Consider the following 20,145-nt stretch of genomic DNA (forward strand, 5'->3'; position numbering starts at 1 on the left):
AAAATTTATAATGAAAAATTCTCTTTATATATACTAGTGGAAACACAGCGCAACGCCGGTGTATTCGCATCTTCCTCTTTTACTTAACTTTCTCAATAATAGAAATTTAACATACATAAATAATTTTGAATGAGTCGAAATTGAAAAGTAAAAAATGGAGTGCTCTCTCTTTGATATGTGAGATTTGGTGTGGAAATGTGTGAGATTATGGTATCTATTTCTTCATATTGTTTTTGCCTTAAAATAAGAAATTAAGGAAAGAGTGGAGGAATCATATAAAAACTGTACATTAATATTAATTTAAAAGGTTAAAAATAATTTTATTTTTTGAGTAATTTATATGAAATGAGAAAATACTCCATTGTATTAATAAAATAAGATATATTAAATAAGAAAATAAGATATATTAAATAAGAGTGGAATCAGATAATTAAAAAAATAATTATAATAAAAAAATATCTCTGCATGTATATATATATAGATAAATCATACATGGCGCTGCCGCAAGAGTACTAGTTTGTTAATTAGTTTAATATTTAGTTAAAAATAATAATTTGATATTTGACTTATGATAGCAGTGCAATGCAACTAAAGTTAAAAGAAAGTTGAGACAAGATCCAATGAGTGAAGAGAGTTCAATATACATTTTTTTTATTCTATCTTAATTGGTTAACTTGTACTTGAACTATTAAAACTTCTAATATTTAATATTAATTATAAAAAGACTTTTTCTTTAGTAATTACAATGTTTTTATTTAAAAAAATGAAAAGAACAAGCAATGATGTAGAGCCACGTGTGAAGCCACGTAACATATTTATCCGCGGATAAGCGATGGCGGAGAGGTGTGTGGAAGTTCGAAAACTGAAGAGTGAAGAGACACAACAATGGCCAACGTTTCAATTCCACTCCCTCGAAACGGTTTCTGCATACCCAGTTACACAACCAAACGCCCATCTTTCACCCCTTCACTCAGAATTTCTTGCTCTGGTCTAACTCTTCCTCTCTTATTTTCTTTTATTATACTATTTAAATAACGCTTAGCTTAGCAATTTGCTAAATGTGTTGTCTAAATTACAGTTTTACCTCTTGATCTCCGCATGAAAGTTAGAATGATTACCGTGTTTTGTAGGAGTAGCTGAGTTAGATGGATCTCATCAGAATAAGGGAGGTTTGTTTAGTTTCAATGGAATGAAGGGCGTGGCCTGTGGTATTCTTGCAGCTTGTGCTGTTACTTCTGCTGCATTTCCCGTTACTGCTGCTACCCAGGTTCAAACTGTGTTTAAATTTTAACAGTTATAGAAAAACTTTAATTTAATTCTCCACATTGTATTTCCTAGGAATCTTATTTAATTTTTCCTACTTATTTTTATCTATGGAGATATATAAAAAGATCATATCATTAATAGATTGCTAGGTTCTACAGGTTGTCTGACTTGGTTGTAGTCATGTAAACTGCATATGTAAACATAAGCTGTTGTAATTGATGTGCTTTTGAATTCCTATTTTACACTTTTAAGCTCCCATTTGCTCTCAGAAGCTAATATCCCCAGTGAGGAAATTTCATGGATGAGTTTTCCTTTGCTGATAGATTAGCTAACAAAAGTTAAAGGAGACCCTTGTTTGAAAGGAGAGTACTAAAAGCAGGTTTAATATGCAAGATAGGTACTGAAATTGTTGGGTGCTTTGTGGAAGGAATAGCAAGTAGGTAGTTGAAACAGATTTTATTGTGAAGGGGTCGACTAAGGTTGACAAAGATCACGTGGTTTTTCATTACATATTTTTTGATTCTTTCCATGCTAACATGATATCAGCATATCTGTTGTTACAGGCTGATAAGGTAGCTTTTCTTAGGTTACAACATACCATAAGAATGATGGTAGTTTTGAGGATGCAAAATGTAATTCTTAAATTCAGTTCAAAGCAACAAGTATCTTCAAATTTCAATTCTCAGGTTTTGACTTGTTATAGGACACTTGAGGGTTCCCCCTTTAAGTGGGTTTTGAATAGAATGCATATTGCAAATTCGGTTCAAAATGGACACTTGTCAGAAACATTTCTTTCATTGTTAATTCTGATGTTCTTTTCGATAAATCCTAAGAGCCTATAGATGTCCTTCACACCCTGGTCAGATATTTTCCCTTGAGGCTAACTGTGCATCTTTCAATAATATATTATTATTTTCTTCTGTTAAAATGTTCAAATTAATGAGTTTTGGCAGCGTATCATGTCAGCTATAAATGTTAATGGAAGTTTAAATTTGTGAAAGACAAATGTGATTTAAACATCTCTTCAAAAGAAGCATTTGAGGAGAGAATGCAACTCCTATATGTTTTCTATGCAGAGACTTCCCCCCTTGTCGACTGAGCCTAATCGATGTGAGCGTGCATTTATTGGCAACACAATTGGTCAGGCAAATGGTGTATATGATAAACCGTTAGACCTCCGGCAATGTGATTTCACAAATGAAAAATCCAACCTGAAGGGGAAGTCCCTCTCTGCAGCACTCGTGTCAGATGCTAAGTTTGATGGTGCTGACATGACAGAAGTTATAATGTCAAAGGCTTATGCTGTTGGTGGCAGCTTTAAAGGTAACATTTTTTCACTAGTGCAAAATCAGCTGAATGTTAGATTAGTTTGTCACTTCGTCAGCCTTTAGGGACCACCAAATACATGTTCTTCAACATATCTGTTGTGTTTTTGTTGTTGTTGAGAGCAGTAGTCTACTAAGCCTGAATGGCAGAAAGAGATAAAACTACCTTCATATTATTCATCTTTCACAAAACTGGTTTACAAATAAATGAACATGACGAGCCTTTGGATATTTTATAGAACATAGTTCCAAATTATATGTCAACATGCAAGTTGTGATTTGTTCTGTTTTCCACATAGACAAAGCAATGATCCAGGGATATTTTACAGGGGTGGACTTCTCAAATGCAGTGTTGGACCGTGTGAACTTCGAGAAAGCTGATCTTGAAGGAGCTGTATTTAGGAACACAGTATTGTCGGGCTCCACCTTCGATGGTGCTAACCTGGACAAGGCAGTTTTTGAGGACACTATTATTGGTTATATTGATCTCCAGAAACTATGCACAAATAAGTCCATTGGTGATGAAGGGAGAGCTGAACTAGGATGTCGATGAAAATAAAAGTCTGCATTGTCTTTATCAATACGCTGCCATGCCATGACGTAACAAATATTTTGTTGAGAGTAGCCACTGGATTAACGCTACGTCCGAAAGAAAATTGAATTATTTGCTTTTCTTGCATGATGTTGCATAATTTGTAGAATTCCTCGTGATTTTAACTTACAAATTGAAGACCATGGTATATTTAATCATTTAACACGTATTTGGTTTTTGTAATATCTAGTTGATTCTTTACAAAATCAGGGCATTTCATAGTATATGGATACAAACTTAATCTTATGAGTATGTTTAATTAGGTTTAAAATTCACATGTTAGCTTCTAAAGGTACAACAATAATTTATTTAAATTGTGGTATGATATGAGATTGACTAAAATGGATGAAAATTCTAACAAGGCTGGTGTCTTGCACTAGTCCATGGGTTTTGGAATGTGTACCATCTGGGCACATGATGGGACTGTTTCTTCCTGCACCTCCATATCTTCTTTTGCCACCTCCATACATAATATGAAAATACATTTTTATCTTTCTTGTGTCACCTTCGTAGATTAGTTTATGGATTCATAGACTTCTGGATTACATAATCCGGAAGCTAAATAAGACTTCTGGATTATGTATTCCGAAAAGTAATCATGCATCTGAAAAAAGGCTTCTGGATTATGTAATCCGGAAGCTAATTACAAAATTGAAAAATGACTTCCAAATTACGTAATTTAAAATATTATAGAGGGGTATTTTTGGAAATTTGAAAATTTATGGAGGTGAGAGAAGAAGGTATAGAGGTGCAGGAAGGAACAGTCCATGATGGGCGTTATTGTGATCTTCCATCATCATGTCTCCCAATGTTGCCAACAATAAGTGAATTTGTAAGAATGATTAATTGTAAGTTTACAAATTTATTTTTGTTATTAAAAAATATTTAAATAATAAATTATGATTTTTTTACGTAGGTTTGAATTAATTAAATTTTTTTAATATACAATAATCATAATTACTTATATTTTATAATAAAAATTAAAAAATAATAGAAAATATTTTTTTGTTAAATTTAAATATATTTATTAAATATATTAAAATTTATGAAAATAATATTTATTATTATATTCATTTGTTATTTTATATAACTATATATGTTTGTTGATATTATAATTTTATTTTTCTATTTTATTATTTTTATTATTTATAATTATATGTTTTTATTAATATTATAATTAAATATTTTTTAAATTATTAAATAAATTTATGTAATATTTAATTTTGTATATTGTAATAAAATACATTTACAAGGGTATTTTTGGTAAAATACAAAAATTCTACATTATGAATTATCACAAATTTCTTTATTTGTGTGAAGAATGAAAAAAAGACTTTCACCCTCTCCCCATCCACTTCCCCACTCTCAAAACCATTAATCAAACACAAAAAAACACTCACTCTCAAAATCATTGAAACAAACATAAAAAACACTCACTCTTCCCTCCCTCTCCCTCCTCATACTTGGAAACAAACACATCCGGTGTGTTTGTTTCCATGGTTTTGAGAGTGGGGGAGTGGATGGGGGAGAGGGTTGAGGGTTTTTTTCATTCTTCATAAAATAAAGAGATTGGTGGAGATTTATGTAGGATTGTTATATTTTACCAAAAATACCCTTGTGCATGTATTTTATTACAATATACAAAATTAAATATTACATAAATTTATTTATAATTTCAATAATACTTAAGTATATTATTAATAACAACATACAATTATAAATAATGAAATAATAAAATAAAATAAAAATTATAATATTAGCAAAATATATATAGTTATATAAAATAACAAATATTATTTTCATAAACTTTAATAATTATTTCAATTTAACACAAAAATATTTTCTATTATATTTTTTAATTTTTATTAAAAAATATAAGTAATTATGAATATTATATATTAGAAAAAATTAATTAATTCAAACCTACACACAAAAAGAATTATAATTTATTATTCAAATATTTTTTAATAACAAGGATAAATTTGTAAACTTACAATAAACCATCTTCACAAATCCACTTTATCATCCCTCAATCCAAATAATCTCACATATCTTCACACATCCTCTTTAATCCTCACAAATTCACTCATTCCCCTCTCCACAAATCTACTAATAGAGAGATGGTGTGATGCGCATACTAAATTAAGATAATTTAAGGTATATTCAGAGTTTGACACAATAGATAACTTGATTATTGTCTTATTAGAGACAAATGAAAAAATTATTATCTCAAACTATTTTATTATAATTAATAATTAAAATTTGATTTTAAGTATTAATGGTTTAAGTTATAATATTACATTATATTTGTATAATTTAAATAATATAATATAGAAAAAAAAGATTTAAAAAGAAAATAATTTAAAACAAAACAAGAAGTGGGTAACACTCCTCATTCCCTGTGGTTCGCCCAGTTGACAGGACGGGATATAGCATGTTGTCAAACTAAAAATATTATTTGTCCTATTAAATTAGTGCCGATTTAATATCCTATTATTGAATGGTAACGGTGGAATCTCAACATTTTTTAAAATACTTCGAGATCTATTACAAAAGTTAATTATAAGTCAAAGCCTTAGCATATATGTGAAAAATATTTAACTTCATACAAATATATAATATAAAATAGAATATTAAAAAATATATTATTTTATTACACTATAAGAAAATTATTAAATAAAAACTAATTTAGGAGACAAAAAAAAAATTAGTTGTTATATTGACTAAATTATATATTATTTTAGAGGCTAAAAAAATTATTGGTATCTAGATTAGTTTATTGATAAATAGTTCCTAAATTGATTTCTAATTAGCTACTAATTTTAGAATCTAATATTTGTAAAGGTTTCTAACATTTTGTAATAGAATAATGTTTTCTCACAAAAGATACTTGTTGAGCACAATGGAAGGCACCAACAAAAGAAATGGAAAGGGATTTGTGGAAGGAATCGATGTGAAGGTATTGAAAGAATTGATAGAAGAATTTATATGAATTTAAGATAAAGCACTCCCTCAAGTGTTTCTATAACGCTTCGAGAATCAAAACAATCTATTCTTATGACGAAAACACAACAACATCCACAAACACAAAGCACACATGGGAAATTAGGATAAAATTAAAATTAGAGAAAGAGAAAGAGTAGAGAACTTGATCTTATGCAAAGGGAGTGAGAGTGTTGAACCTAAACTTAGGCAGAGGCAGGGAGAGCAGGAAGATGTAAGCGGGACACGTACATGAGAGCAGGAAGGTGTGACAAAAAACATGAGAGTTTTGGTAGAGATAGTGTTGGTGAAGGAAATGCAACATGAGTTAGGAAGAAAAAAAATCCTTAAAAAACTTACTATGACAGGTATCAAGTCAACATATATAAAATATATTTATTATGATGATTTTTTTTATATCTGATATAATAAATTCTCTTATAATTATCATTGTGTCATCGTTTCACTTACTATGACAAGTGTAATAGAACCGTCATAATAAGTCATCATTAAATATATTTTTTTACTAGTGCTATTGAGTCAACTTCTAATCTTATATTAAGAGTGTGAGGTCCTAAATATAAAGAAAATCCTAAAAATTATATATTGTTTAAATATATAACTAATTAAATAAAGTATATAAATAAGTCTGTGTGTTGAAGATTCAATGCTAAAAAAAATACTAAAGCATAAAATATAATTCATTTTTTAATAACAATTTCTTAATAATCATCTTTAAAAAGGTGTGGTGGCAGTTTTGAAAATTTAAAGTCACTTTTAATAATGATTTATTGTCAAGCATCTTTAAAAATAAAGAAATAATAATAATTATAAAAGAATCATTGTTGAAAAAAGGCGATAACAATTTTTTAATTAATTTAATGTTGAAACACTTTTTAGTGATAGTTTTAGGTTATTTGTCGCTGAAAATACAATTACGCCAATTTATATTTAATTTAATAATGAAATAACATACTTTTGATGACAATTAGAGTCATCATCATCATATGTAGAAATAATGGTAGTTATATAAATAAATGTTGTAAAAAATCTTATTAAATCTTGAGGAGAAAAGTTTTTCTTTCACTTTTTTCTATTAGTTTCTTCGTGCACAATTTTAAAGTTCTTTGAGGTCTAGTGTGTCACCACCATTCATTGTCTTTGTTGTGTCAGTGTTGTTTTGTCTCAACAAGAAGAGAAAGAGTTGTGTCGTCAATGTTGTGTTGCTAATGCTATTCTTGTTAATGCAAATTGTTGCCAACGGTTGTAACTTCACAAGAAGAAGAAAAGCGATTCTGTTTTCACAAAATGAAAAACAATAATACCTTCATAAGAAGAAAAACAATTGTAGCTCCATGGAAAAAAAGAACAATAAACATGTTATTGCGGTGAGAAAAATAAGTTTTACTACGTAATTACAATAACTTTTTTATTATCTCAACAAAATGATGATGATCTCCTTACAATTATCATTTTATATTAAAAGAAATGACAAATGGAATCGTTATCACATATTTTAATTTTAACACGGTTTATCGTCATCATAAACCATTTTCAAAGTTAAAAAAAAAAAAACCTGTGTTTTCAAATTATTTTTATAGAATGGGAAAAACATAAACCCACTTTTTTTAGATCTTTTTCAACATTTCAGAGTTGTCATGCTACCTGTGATGGAGAACGGGGTTCCTTAAAAGAACACATGCAATCATCTCATAATCATAAGTTTGTTTATGTCACTGCACTCATACCGTTTCAAGCAGGAGGTAATTTAAACCGTTCATCCATTTTAAGGTTTTTTCTCTGCGAAGTTTCGAGAGCTCGTACGTGAGTTACTTATGGTGATCCCTTAAATGTTTGGTTCATCGTCAATGTTTCTTCAATGCTGACCCTGTGTCCGTGTTGCCACACTTTAAAATGGTTTGGACTCACATCAGAAGTTCAAGGCATGCAAACAAATTAAAGCATGCAGCTACGCCATACTTATTAGTTTTCAAGCTTTAAACCAGAGATTATAACATTAATTAGTTAATTAGGAAGCACTGTATCTTATAATTCTCATGTATCATGTAAATTATACTTAAACAAAGGAGTGGAAATTAATAAGCACCTACTTTCTCTTTTTGTTTATTTAGTTTTTAACTTTATGGTAGTGAGTTTAAGCCAATAATATTTAGAAATAAAATTACCAAAATTTTAAACTTTTGAAATTTATATTATTGAATAAATGTTTAAAGATAAATTCATTCATGATTTTAAACTGTCAAACTAAAGCAGAAGGGAAACATTATATCCATAAATTCTATTGTTAATTGTTATACTTTGTAATTTCAAAATAAAAACTTTTTTTCATAACAATGTGATAAAAAAATAAAGGAAATATAAGATAAAAAAAAATGACTATGTCATTGTAGTTGAAAGTAATAATCAGGGGGAACAATTTATAAGAAAGGGGAAGTAGGAGAAAGAGAGAAAAACATATTTCAAATACTGCTAAAATCATCTTTTCTAAAATTAAATGTGTTGGTTAAGTCGATAAATTTCAACAATGCCTACTTTAAAAGATATAATGAATTATTTTCAAAATTTAAAAATTCAAAAAATCAGTTTTAAATTTAGAGAATTAAAATAATTATTTTAAATTTAAGATACCTAATATCAATTTTACATCTTTGAAAGATAAAAATCTCACTTTAATTATAAGAATTAAATAAATTTAGATATTTCAATTCAATTCTTATTTTGGTCCATTGAGTTCTAAAAAATCCTATATTTTTAATTAAGTTTTTGTCATTTAAATTTTATTTCATCATCCTGTTTAGTTATTTTCACTTTTTTTTTTTAATACTAGACAATATAGTTTTGTGAGTAAAATACCACGTGACTTTTATTATTGGATGAGGATAGAGGATAAACAAAAATTAAAAGAAAAACAAAACAAAAATCTAAATCCAACGTTGAGAAACTACAAAACAAAGGTGAAATTTGAGGGCAAATTCTTCACCCAAGATATCAATTTTAACCTCCACCATATCAATTTTTTAAATTTTCAAAATTACCCTTATTCCAAATTGAAAAATCCAAAATAATAATTATAATTGAGAAATAAAAAAATACATGGAAAAAAAATTCTGAACACAAAACTAAAAATACATTCTGGATAAAAAATTTCAGAATTTAAAAATATGTTCCGAAAATTGAAATCCAAAATATTTCAGAAGTTTCAAAAATAATTTTTCCATTGTTGTGTAAGGTTATTTTCGTCATTTAAGAGGGGTATTTTTGTCATTTCTTAAAACTGATTGGGTGCATGTTGAAATTGATACGGTGGAGTAAGAAATTGCCAAATTTGAGTTGTGTAGAGATGTGATGTCGTGGAGATAACAAATTTTAACGAATTTACTTATATTTAACCCTAATACTTATTTTGTCATTATTATTTTGTTTTTCAACTCCACACTTATTCTCTCGTCTATCTGAAAATCATATTTAAATTTTCATTTTATTTTCCTTTTCATTTTTGTTTACCTCCGTTCAATAATAAAAGTTACATGTTAGGTTAACTATATTGTTTAATATTAACATAAAATAATATGGAAAGACAATTAACTAAGGTGAAGATGAAATTAAATAACATCAAAAATTAAATAACAAAAATTTAATTAAAAAATATAATTTTTTTAATACTTAATGGAAAAAAAATTAGTAATAACAACTTTAATTTCAAATAAGTTTGAGAAATTCTCTACATGATAATTTTTTTTTCTCCCCAATTTTATCTTCAGTTTTTACAGATTTTCTTACCTACAAAAATGTGTTTCTAAAATCCAGCTACTGGAGAATTGAATTCCCATAGAACATCAATAAGATAAGAAAGTTGATATTCGGGTTCCCAAAAATCAAATTTCCTTATATTACTGCTAAAAAATAAAGCCAAAACAGTCCACTTGGAACTTTTTTTCTCTATCCATACCATTACGGGGAAAAAAAGTGTGAAAACATCAGTTATTTGCAGTACCAAAATTCGAAATGAAAAGGAAGTGCATTCAATAACCTGGTCCATGTCGTTAGAAAAAGGCAAAGTTATTCCAAAGATTACTTTCTTTCTTCCATTCTCTTTAACCTTTGAATCACGGATCGTCGGTGGCGATCTCGCGCAGACTCCTCAAAAGGTAACACGTGTCGCTCTCTCAACGGTTATACTGTAAAGCACAGGTTAAACTAGAAGCACCTGATAAGCGCCCCCCAGCGCCAACAGCACACAGAGAGAGAACCCTCTCCGTTCCCACCCAGCCAGCGCATGCTCCATTCTGAAAATTCCTTCGCAATCTTCTCAATTTCTCCGTCAACAATCCCAACATGCTTTCGCTCCCACTCTCGCTAGGGTTTTAGCTCACCCTCGCGACTAAAGCGATTTCTTCGTTAACCTATTTTCACCTTCTAGGGTTTCCTCAACCGCCATGGCCGAGTGGCAATCTCTCCTCCAGTCGATTCTAGTCGGCCTCATTTTCTCTTACCTTCTCGCCAAGCTCATCTCCATCGTCGTTTCCTTCAAGGAAGACAACCTCACCGTCACGCGCGCTGCCGCTTCCACCGCCGCCGCACGCGGGGAACCCGAGGCTGCCAAACATGAACAGGTAGTTCCCGATTCCGCGGCCTCGCTCAGGTTAGAGGAGCAGTCCGTGGTGGCCGAGCACGGTAGCGTGAGGAATGATAGTGACGGCGACTACGACGATGATGATTGGGAAGGTGTGGAAAGCACCGAATTGGACGAGGCATTCAGCGCCGCGACGGCGTTCGTTGCCGCTGCCGCTGCCGATCGGCTCTCGCAGAAGGTGTCGAGCGACGCGCAGCTCCAGCTTTACGGGTTGTACAAGATTGCGACTGAAGGTCCCTGCAGCACGCCCCAACCTTCGCCCCTCAAAATGACCGCACGTGCTAAATGGTATATTTTTCGCTATTCTCTGTTCTTATACTTGCTTTCTGCAAAAGTGACACTGTAGAGGAAAAGAAAAAAAGAGAAGGAAGTGAAGTAGTATAAAGTAGTAATCTTTCGTGTTCTTCTGTGTGTTTATTTAGCAATGTGTGTAATGTGGAATTGGCGATCATTGAGCTTGGTTTGGATGTATGTTTAGTTTGTACTATTAAAGCTGAGGCTGATACCACACATATGAATCCTCTTTGTCTTTTTTCTTTTTGGTTTTTTCTTTTTATGTAAGTAATGGCAACTTTTTTTCAGCCTAAGTGTTTGCGGTATATCTAATGTACTATTATGGAATATTGTATGCCAATGTTCAACTACTTTTTTTTCCCCTTACCTGTGTTATTGCCCCCTCCTTTGTAGGCAAGCATGGCAAAAATTGGGCGCTATGCCTCCTGAAGATGCAATGCAGAAGTACATTGATATTGTGACTGAACTATATCCTACTTGGCTTGATGGTTCATCTTTGGTGAGCCAAAATGCTTTTTCTTCTTTAGCCTTGGATGGATGAATCACTAATTTCTTCGAAAGAAGGAAAAATTATATTTAGAATCAAAGTAGTATGTTTAATTACATTCTTTGTGTGTTTATTTTTGCATTGCTCTGCCTAACTCTTAGAGCTTCTGGAACAGAGGAGTAGAAGTGGCGATGGTGCTGGCTCAGAGGCTAAGGGACCAATGGGGCCAGTTTTCAGTACTTTTGTTTACGAAGAAGAATATGGCAGTGACTCGTAAGATTCCTAAAACTGAAAATAATTTGTTCTGGGAGTGTATGTGTGTGTGTGGTGCTAAATGTAATTATAATGATGTTTCCTTGGTGACACTAATGTATTTAGAATGGCGGGGTATCGCGAAAGGATAAGTCAGAGGGTTTAGTTTCTTTGCTAATTTGCTTTGGTCCTACAAGATTTCTCAATGCTATTTGTGAATTTTTACGTCTGTTTATTATGAAGTTAAAAAACTATCATGCATATAAATCATGTTCATTGCTGATCACAACTTACCAGTGTGTACCTTCTAGCAAAATCACATATATAACGGTAAAATCTTGAATGTAATGGTTTTGATGCTTTATTTTTTATAACTAATTAACTAACACAATTACACTTTGTGTGTATTCTCTCTCGATGGGAATTTTTTCACCTATTTTTGGAATGGTTTCTATCGTTTACTTGATAATGGTACTAGACTACTAATACAAATCCTTCTGAAGTATTTATATTTTATATGGATGCAGTTCATGTTTCATTTCCACTTTCTTGTACATCACCTTGTCTTTACGCTAATCATCAACCCTCACCTATCACTAAACTCTTTACGCCGTTGACATTTTTGGGGGATTATATGAGCTGATCACGAGGTTTTTTTGAAGATGTAAATTGTCAAACTTAATATATACAAAGTATCGAGGATATTTTTTGATGATTAATAACTTTTGAACAGCCACAAAGTAATAAAACTCCGTAGTTAGGATAGGATGCTTCATCATCAAAAGGGTACTGTTTACGGAATGAACAAAATATTGATAGGCATATTGATTTTTAATTTTCTTCCTTTACAGGCAAATGGAAGCCATTCATGGATTTGCCAGGGAAGGAGATATGGCTAATCTGCTCAAGTGTATTGAAAATGGTGTTTCAGTTAATTTAAAGGGTGAGTTATTTATAATAGCTATTTTCCTTGTGTATACATTATTCTCCACCGTGGTGTGAGTTGTCAGTAATTTTTTTTGTTTTGGTTTTTGAATTGATCAAGCTCCTAATAAAAACTTGTGTCTAGCACTAGAAAGTACAGTCAGTGATCTAGTAAAACATCATCTACCTGAATTTTTGCAGCATTGTTTGATAAGTCTAACATGAATAAATTTGTTTTCACTGTTTTTAAAACCAAAGGCAGGTGCTATGTTTTTGTTCTGACTTATGAGTTACAACCCAAAACCCAAGCCATAATAGGTACACACGCTAAGCTACTAATTGAAGTACTACTTACCCTGGTTAGCCTAAGTTGCTCAAAACATATTTAGCAAGATCCTTTGACGAAACAAATTGTGTTACCAAAATTTCGTTAGTCAGCACAGTCCTGGAACTTCAACAATCACTATATATATTGTTCCCATACATCACAATATTTAATGCAATTCAATATATTCATGACGAGTCTCCTATAGCTGCAGAATTCCCCATAGTTACTAAAAAAATCCAAGAGGGGACTATAAATCTAGCGGAGGCCTGTAAAAAGAAACAATGTTCTTGGAAGGACCATAACCCCCAATAGCATGCAACTCAGTTGCATGATAACATGGATAAACTAAGAGTGGTGAGTTGTATAAACTAAGGGCATAACCGGCATCATGAGCTAGAAAGGCCACAACATTGCAAGGGTAGTTCTTTTCTATCAAAACTCCATTAGAATATGCTAAGATAATGAAGATGGTTGATGACCACTTCATTAAAATGTAAACTGCAACAACTAAAAGCCTTATTCTACCTAGTGAAGTCAATTACATGGATCACCTTGTTGAAGGCTAAAACTTCAGAGATATTATTTACCACGAGATACCAAAACAACTTCCTTGAATGTCCTTCAATAAAATAAAATGTAGGAGAGAATAAAAACCAGGAAACTTATAAGCCAACCATGGTAGTAGAAACAGTAATCTTTGTTTTTGTCTAAAGTGAGAATAGTTACATACAGGTAAACATATAACAATCTGTCATTAGAAAAGGTTTAAAAATTGAATATTGTAGGGGTCACTAGAGAACCAAAATATGATGGGGGCAGCTTCACCTTGTTTCAAACCTTCTCCTAAGGGCAACTCTTCCCTCAGGAGTGGTTCCATGAAATGGAAAATCTTTCCTTATCTTTCAAGGGAAGAGTTGCCCTTAGGATAAGGTTTTTAAACAAGGTGAAGCTGCCCCATCATATTTTGGTCTCTAGTAACTTACAATATTAAATTTTTAAACCTTTTCTATTTACAGATTATTATATTCCATGTTGACCTGCATGTAATTATTCTTACTATTGAAGAAATTATTATTATTGTTTCTGCCATGGTTGGCTTATAAGTTTCCTGATTTTTGTTCTCCTCTACATTTTATTGAGGATATTCTAGTCATGATTTATCTTCTCATCTTTCAAGGTAGCTCTATCTTGTTGATAGCATTCTCTGTGCACTATAGGCTACTTGTAATAGATAGCTCTTTCCTCCTTGATGTGTAATTAGGTGCATACAAGCTGCTACTACTCCCGCTGACAGATATTGGACTCTAACATGGATCCCCCACTATTTCATAGAACATATTCATTTTGAATGATGATCTTATAATTTTTAAATTCAACCTTCCATTCTATAATGCATTTCAAAATTGACATAATTACTCCTCCTGTCACAATTCACAACTAAAATATTGTTAAACAAAAATTTGTAACATCCATAACATATTAGCTTTTTAGTGATCATATGAGTACAGAGACTTGTTTTCACTAGCAAATAATATTTAACTAAATATAGAAAAATAATTAAAAATCATAATAAAAGTAGTAAAACAGGCCACCTTGATAGTCTTTTAACTCAACTATAGAAAATGATTCTTAATCAATTTTCAAAGGACTCTGACAATGAGTTAGTATTTGTGCAAATCTAAACACCAAATGATATTTGGCAAAGCTGTATAAAATTATTTAAGGACAAAATTCCTATATTAATGCTTAGAACTCTAAAATACACCTTCCCTGAAAAGAAAATATGCTGGAAACTGTTTCTTCAATTTTCAGATTGAGTATAACTTAAAAGGAGTCAAAATAAGCAAATTCCCAGGAATTGTGAGCATTTGTCTTCTTTGGAGTAACATACCATCCCTTACTAAAATGGGTAGGCTGTAAAGTGTATCTGGATTACGAAAAGATATTTAGAGTAGAGAGAAGTTGGAGAAAGGTAGGAAAGAAATGTAACAAAATGTGAAGAAGGTGAATGAAGAAGAATTTGAAAAGATGGTTCTTGTGACAACAGTTCCTATTAATTTATTTGTCCGAATTACACAACTGACATTTCTTTTTCTTTTTTCCATTTGTTGATTATTGAAAGCTGAGAGTTCCAATAGTAGTCAGCAAGCCTATGCAACTTGCTTGAAGGTGCATTTGAAGATACACAAAATTGACTGATAATTGATGTGATACAAAAGGAATTAATCTTCTAGGACATGCTTTAGTAATTTCCTTTTTAATTGTGAAAATTAGCTGAAGTGAAGAAATCTGTCTTGTTACATGTTCAACCTTCAATTTAATTTTTGTTCCCGTTTGTTCTCCTGGTTCCTACATTTGTGGGCGAAGAGTTATACCAGTGATTTATTGTGTATTTTATTTTCTTTTGTTTAAATATGAAAGCTTGATACATAGTAAGAGAAGTAGCTATATTCACTCTAGTTGCATTTTCTTTCACAAGTTTGATACACAGTAAGGGAAGTAGGTGGTATAACTATGCAAAGTCTTGTTTAGTTTAACCATAGAGGATACAGCAACATTGGTCATCAGATGATATTAGGGATTTTTAGTAAAGTGTTTCTCCCGTGATTGCCAATTAGTCCCTAAAGGTTCCTCCGCAATCTCATTGTGATTGATATTTGCTGTGTCGTGCCAGTGGCTTATCAAATTAATATTTGCTTTTGACTACTGTTATTATTTTTCCTTTCTATATCAACATGCGTTTTTGAAATGAATGCAGACAGTGAGGGCCGGACACCATTACACTGGGCTGTGGATCGTGGCCACCTTAATGTCACAGAGTTGCTTGTGAACAAGAATGCTGATGTGAATGCCAAGGTATTCTATATGCTTTAGGATTAATAATCTACGCATTAACGCCAGGAACTACTCATATTTCTTGATGACATTGTCGTAACTCCTCAGAATGAAAACAGAGCTGAACCTTAATTGGATTCTGAACCAGACAAACCTCACTGCCGAGGTTGAATAATATCGAAGTTTAGCTTAGGCTTTTGGATATGCTTTTTTGCATGTTATAGTTAATGATACTGATGTAATAGCCACTTTCTGTTGATATTATGTTTTCGTTTTTGGAAGGATAATGATGGACAAACTGCCTTGCATTACGCTGTTACGTGTGAGAGAGAAGGCATAGCTGAGTATTTAGTGAAGCATAATGCAGACATAAATTCAAAAGATAATGATGGGAGTTCACCGCGAGACATCTCTGAGCCAAGCTGGCCATGTTTGCAGCACGTGGAGGAAGTAAACTGATTGCTTGTTTGCTTCATGCTGGATCTGGCCAATGCAACCATTTACCCTAATCCCTTCAGGATGTACGTGTCTATATATAACTATTTTTTTTTTGTCCTTACTCATGGTGTATACACCCTTTTCTGTCTGTGCACCGCTTAGGTAATTGTTCATCAGGTGTATTCTGTTTTATTATTGTTCCTTTGCCCAATTCAAAGATATAGAAGGAAACTAGAAACAGTAACAGGGAAAGGGAGAGAATCTATAACGATATACGTTCCTCGGGAAACCTTCTACCCCTTCTACTGAAGGTGATATAGATTTACAGGCTTATGTTAGGTCTTAAATTGGCGTTAAGATTATTCCTGTGAAATCTTTGGTTGATCATGTTGTCGCAAGTACGTGGAATCTGATGTTTTGCCCCCTCTCTCTTCTCCCCTCCCTTCCGCTCCACCTTTTTCAAGAAAAACAGCTTCTCTGAAGACACTGGTAATTTTTACAATAATAAGTTAATCATAGAACGTGATGAGGGGAGAAAGGTTGGTAATACCTTTAGACGAGTTTGATTATACACATTAACGTATCAAGTTAGTCAATGTATTAGATATCCGAAAAAACCATAATATTTTTTGTTTATACATTAGAAAAAACAGAACAAGGCATGGGCTTGAAAATGTTTTGTTTTTTATTAGTAAATAAGTAGAATTAAAGATAAAGAAGCATGATAAAACGTTTTTTTTTTTGTGCAGGCGTCATATGCCACTGAAATTTCAAGGGCAGACATTATTTAAAGAGCAATGATTTTGTTGTACGTTTATGCATAATTTTTAGACAACTATTAGAAATAATAATTGTTATGAACATGTCAAAAAATCGTACGCCTCTTAAATAGATTCAAAATTATTTTAATTTTTTGTCAGGTCTAGCAGTTCTGTTTTCATTATGTTTAATTTTGAAATTATTTTTAATCGAGCTGAAATTAACCGAAGGTCTTTAATTTTTTTCATAATAATGTATATTTAAACTCTCGGGGTCATTTTTAACCCATAGTTGCCGTCAGACACGAGCTAGCTTTGACCTCATTAACAAGGATGAAGCACTCTTCCAACCTTATCATGCTGTGTTGCACAAAATCAGATTTCTCAAGAATTTCCACTCAAACTTAATATTTCAGCATATCTTTTGGAAAGGCGACCAGTGTGCGAACCAGCTAGCAAAGCAAAGAGCCCAATGTAATGATAATCTTAGGATTTTGGATACTTTTCCTCTGATTTAGCTCATAGTGTGAGTTTCATTACCCACATGTCAGTAATTTTTTTCTCCTTTCTACGTTTTCTTTTCATATAAAAAAACACGCACTTTCACACTATTTTTTAACCCAGTTATATTCAGATCTTAACTTCTAATAAATTATAAACAATATGTCTTTATAGTGGGTATTATTAAACTAATAAACATGGTAAATGGAAGTTTGTCATTTTATAATATTATAAAATTATCTTATACCATTTATGGATAATTTTTATGAGTAGATCGTATAGGAAAATTATACTATCAATTAATTAAATATTATAGATACTATTTTTAATATAATTGAATATACTACGTGATCACTTATAATTAAAATAACAACGGTTTATATTGTTAGTGGATAGACTATTTAGTATTACATTAGACTTTACTTTATATATACTTTTAGAATAAAATTTCATGACTGTTCTTCTTACCCACGCATATTTAGACGGTAAAGATTAACCACTTTGTTACTTACTCTTAAAAATTAAAACAAGAGACAAATCTAACATTTAGAATTTAGAGACCCAACTAAGTTGGTTAGCATCCTTTGTGGTATATTAATGGAATCATAAGCTCGTCTTTCCTCTAAACTAGTATAAACTCAATGTAAAATATCAATGTCTTCATCACCTTAATGGATGAAAGCAAATTCGAGGAATAAGATAAAAATGAAGTAGCACATGAACATATTCAAGCTAGAGAAAAGAAATGAGTTCGAGTTTTCTCAACAAATAACTGAAAAACCCCAATGACACTTTCATCAAGTTTCTTAATGGCGATTAGCTGATTTTTTGATGTTGTAAAGACAAAAAAAAAAATCCTTAGTTCTTCTCATAAGGTTCGTGAATACATTCAAGAAGGAATATGAATAATAAATTCATGGTGAACAATACGTGGCAAGTAAAAGATTGTGGTTAAAATTTCATTTATGATATCTTCTAGCAATCCATGCAGAAGAAATCACATTAAAAGGGAAGAACCATTAGTTAAAGATGTTAAGAGAAAAATATTTAAATGAGAGACAGAACTTGTGAAAGTGCTATCTTTTTTTAAAGATAACTTTTTTTTTCATACAACCAGAGATCACTCCCTCTATTCTATTTTACTTTCTTTTTTTTTTATCCTCTTTCAAAATATTTTTGTTCTTATCCTTTCTTTCTTTTTTTATGTATTTTTCATTGTCTACTTCTCTTTTGCAGTGGTCCTTGACTTCTAAATAGAGACATACAAGTTTTCTTCCATCTACGTATATCACTAGTTACTCAATGTGAGGTCATTTACCTTCTTTATTACCCTAGGTTACGTGAGTTTTAAGCATGGAACAAATATGTTTGACATTCTATTGATCCTTTATTTTTCTCTAATTTTAGGAACATTATAGGTAATTATTTTAGGGTGTGACTTATCTTTACGACTACTTTTATTCACAACCAATACTAATTTATTTAGACGTAACTATTATTATAAATGAAAAAAGAATTCTCAAAAGATCATATATATATATATATATATATATATATTAACGGACGGAATTAATTTGTGTATTAACGAACATAATCAATGTGTGCTACCTACAGAGAATAAATGGGATATAATCACTATTAATGAGTTTATAATTAGACTTAATTACAGGAATATAATCACTATTAATGGGTCTATAATTAGACTTAATTACAGGATGTTAGGTTAGGAAAGAATCTGTACGGTTCTACTGCTATGGTTATATATATATATATATATATATATATATATATATATATCATTGATTGCTATAAATGAAATGGCAGATTGAATAAAATATTCTTTCATGGTATCAGAGCACAAAACTCTGATACCCGACAAACACAAAGCAAAGGCAACGGTGCACAACCATGGCAGCTGCACCAGAAAAGAATAATGTCAAAAAAGCAGAGCACGAAGGATGAGGTGCTAAGAAGACCTACTCGCCATATGATCTCAACGCGAGTGACAATCCCGGAAACATAATCTCGTAAGTCCAATTGCGCAGAGAAAATTACGACGAATGGGCAAGAGCAGTAAAATCTCGCTTCGTGCCCGGAGAAAATGGGGCTTCATTGATGGAAGACATATCCAACCAGAGGATGAGGCACCCGACCTTGAAGATTGGTGGACCGCGTCTTGGATTCTAAACACCATTGAACCAAGCTTACGATCCACAGTAGCATATGCTGAGACTGCACATAACTTGTGGGGAAGACATTAAAGAAAGATTCTCGGCTGTGAATGGAACTAGAATTCAGCAACTAAGGTCAGACTTGTCAAGATGCAAGCAGGAGGGAATGGTGGTGGCAACTTACTTTGGAAAATTGAAGGTCCTTTGGGATGAGCTTGCTAACAGTGACAAAAATCCATCTTGTACGTGTGGTGGATGCAAGTGCGGGATTGGTGCTCAGTTGGAAAAACAAAGGGAGGAGGAGAAGGTTCATCAACTCCTTATGAGGTTGGATGACG

At 31.7% G+C, this 20,145-nt stretch overlaps 2 protein-coding genes across 3 annotated transcripts; both read left to right on the forward strand.

The window, feature by feature from the left end:
- Positions 1-835: 835 nt before the first annotated feature.
- On the forward strand, positions 836-3,366 carry LOC137821101 (Tetratricopeptide repeat (TPR)-like superfamily protein). 2 transcript variants are annotated; one of them, XM_068625527.2, is made up of 4 exons: positions 836-988; positions 1,131-1,267; positions 2,343-2,589; positions 2,921-3,366. In XM_068625527.2, exons 1-4 carry the CDS (start codon positions 886-888, stop codon positions 3,142-3,144), a joined length of 711 nt encoding a protein of 236 aa, XP_068481628.1. In that variant the 5' UTR covers positions 836-885; the 3' UTR covers positions 3,145-3,366. The 2 variants fall into 2 exon arrangements, with proteins under 2 accessions (XP_068481628.1, XP_068481629.1); XM_068625528.2 differs by having other exon boundaries at positions 1,137-1,267.
- Positions 3,367-10,165: 6,799 nt separating this feature from the next.
- ACBP1 (acyl-CoA binding protein 1) lies at positions 10,166-16,775 on the forward strand. The gene is made up of 6 exons (XM_068624640.2): positions 10,166-11,107; positions 11,507-11,612; positions 11,776-11,873; positions 12,704-12,795; positions 15,863-15,960; positions 16,222-16,775. Exons 1-6 carry the CDS (start codon positions 10,623-10,625, stop codon positions 16,396-16,398), a joined length of 1,056 nt encoding a protein of 351 aa, XP_068480741.1. The 5' UTR covers positions 10,166-10,622; the 3' UTR covers positions 16,399-16,775.
- The last annotated feature ends 3,370 nt before the right edge of the window (positions 16,776-20,145 follow it).

This window comes from Phaseolus vulgaris, chromosome 9 (genome assembly GCF_051622355.1).
Source record: "Phaseolus vulgaris cultivar YP4 chromosome 9, ASM5162235v1, whole genome shotgun sequence".
Classification (NCBI taxonomy): Eukaryota; Viridiplantae; Streptophyta; class Magnoliopsida; order Fabales; family Fabaceae; genus Phaseolus; species Phaseolus vulgaris.

Bases quoted from the DNA above. Each gene is read 5' to 3' on its own strand.
- ACBP1 (XM_068624640.2), top strand. From the start codon at position 10,623: ATGGCCGAGTGGCAATCTCTCCTCCAGTCGATTCTAGTCGGCCTCATT. The intron at 11,108-11,506 runs GTATATTTTTCG...CCTCCTTTGTAG, and splicing joins ATGACCGCACGTGCTAAATG to GCAAGCATGGCAAAAATTGG. The intron at 11,874-12,703 runs GTAAGATTCCTA...CTTCCTTTACAG, and splicing joins GAAGAATATGGCAGTGACTC to GCAAATGGAAGCCATTCATG.
- LOC137821101 (XM_068625527.2), top strand. From the start codon at position 886: ATGGCCAACGTTTCAATTCCACTCCCTCGAAACGGTTTCTGCATACCC. The intron at 989-1,130 runs GTCTAACTCTTC...CGTGTTTTGTAG, and splicing joins ACTCAGAATTTCTTGCTCTG to GAGTAGCTGAGTTAGATGGA. The intron at 2,590-2,920 runs GTAACATTTTTT...GATATTTTACAG, and splicing joins TGTTGGTGGCAGCTTTAAAG to GGGTGGACTTCTCAAATGCA.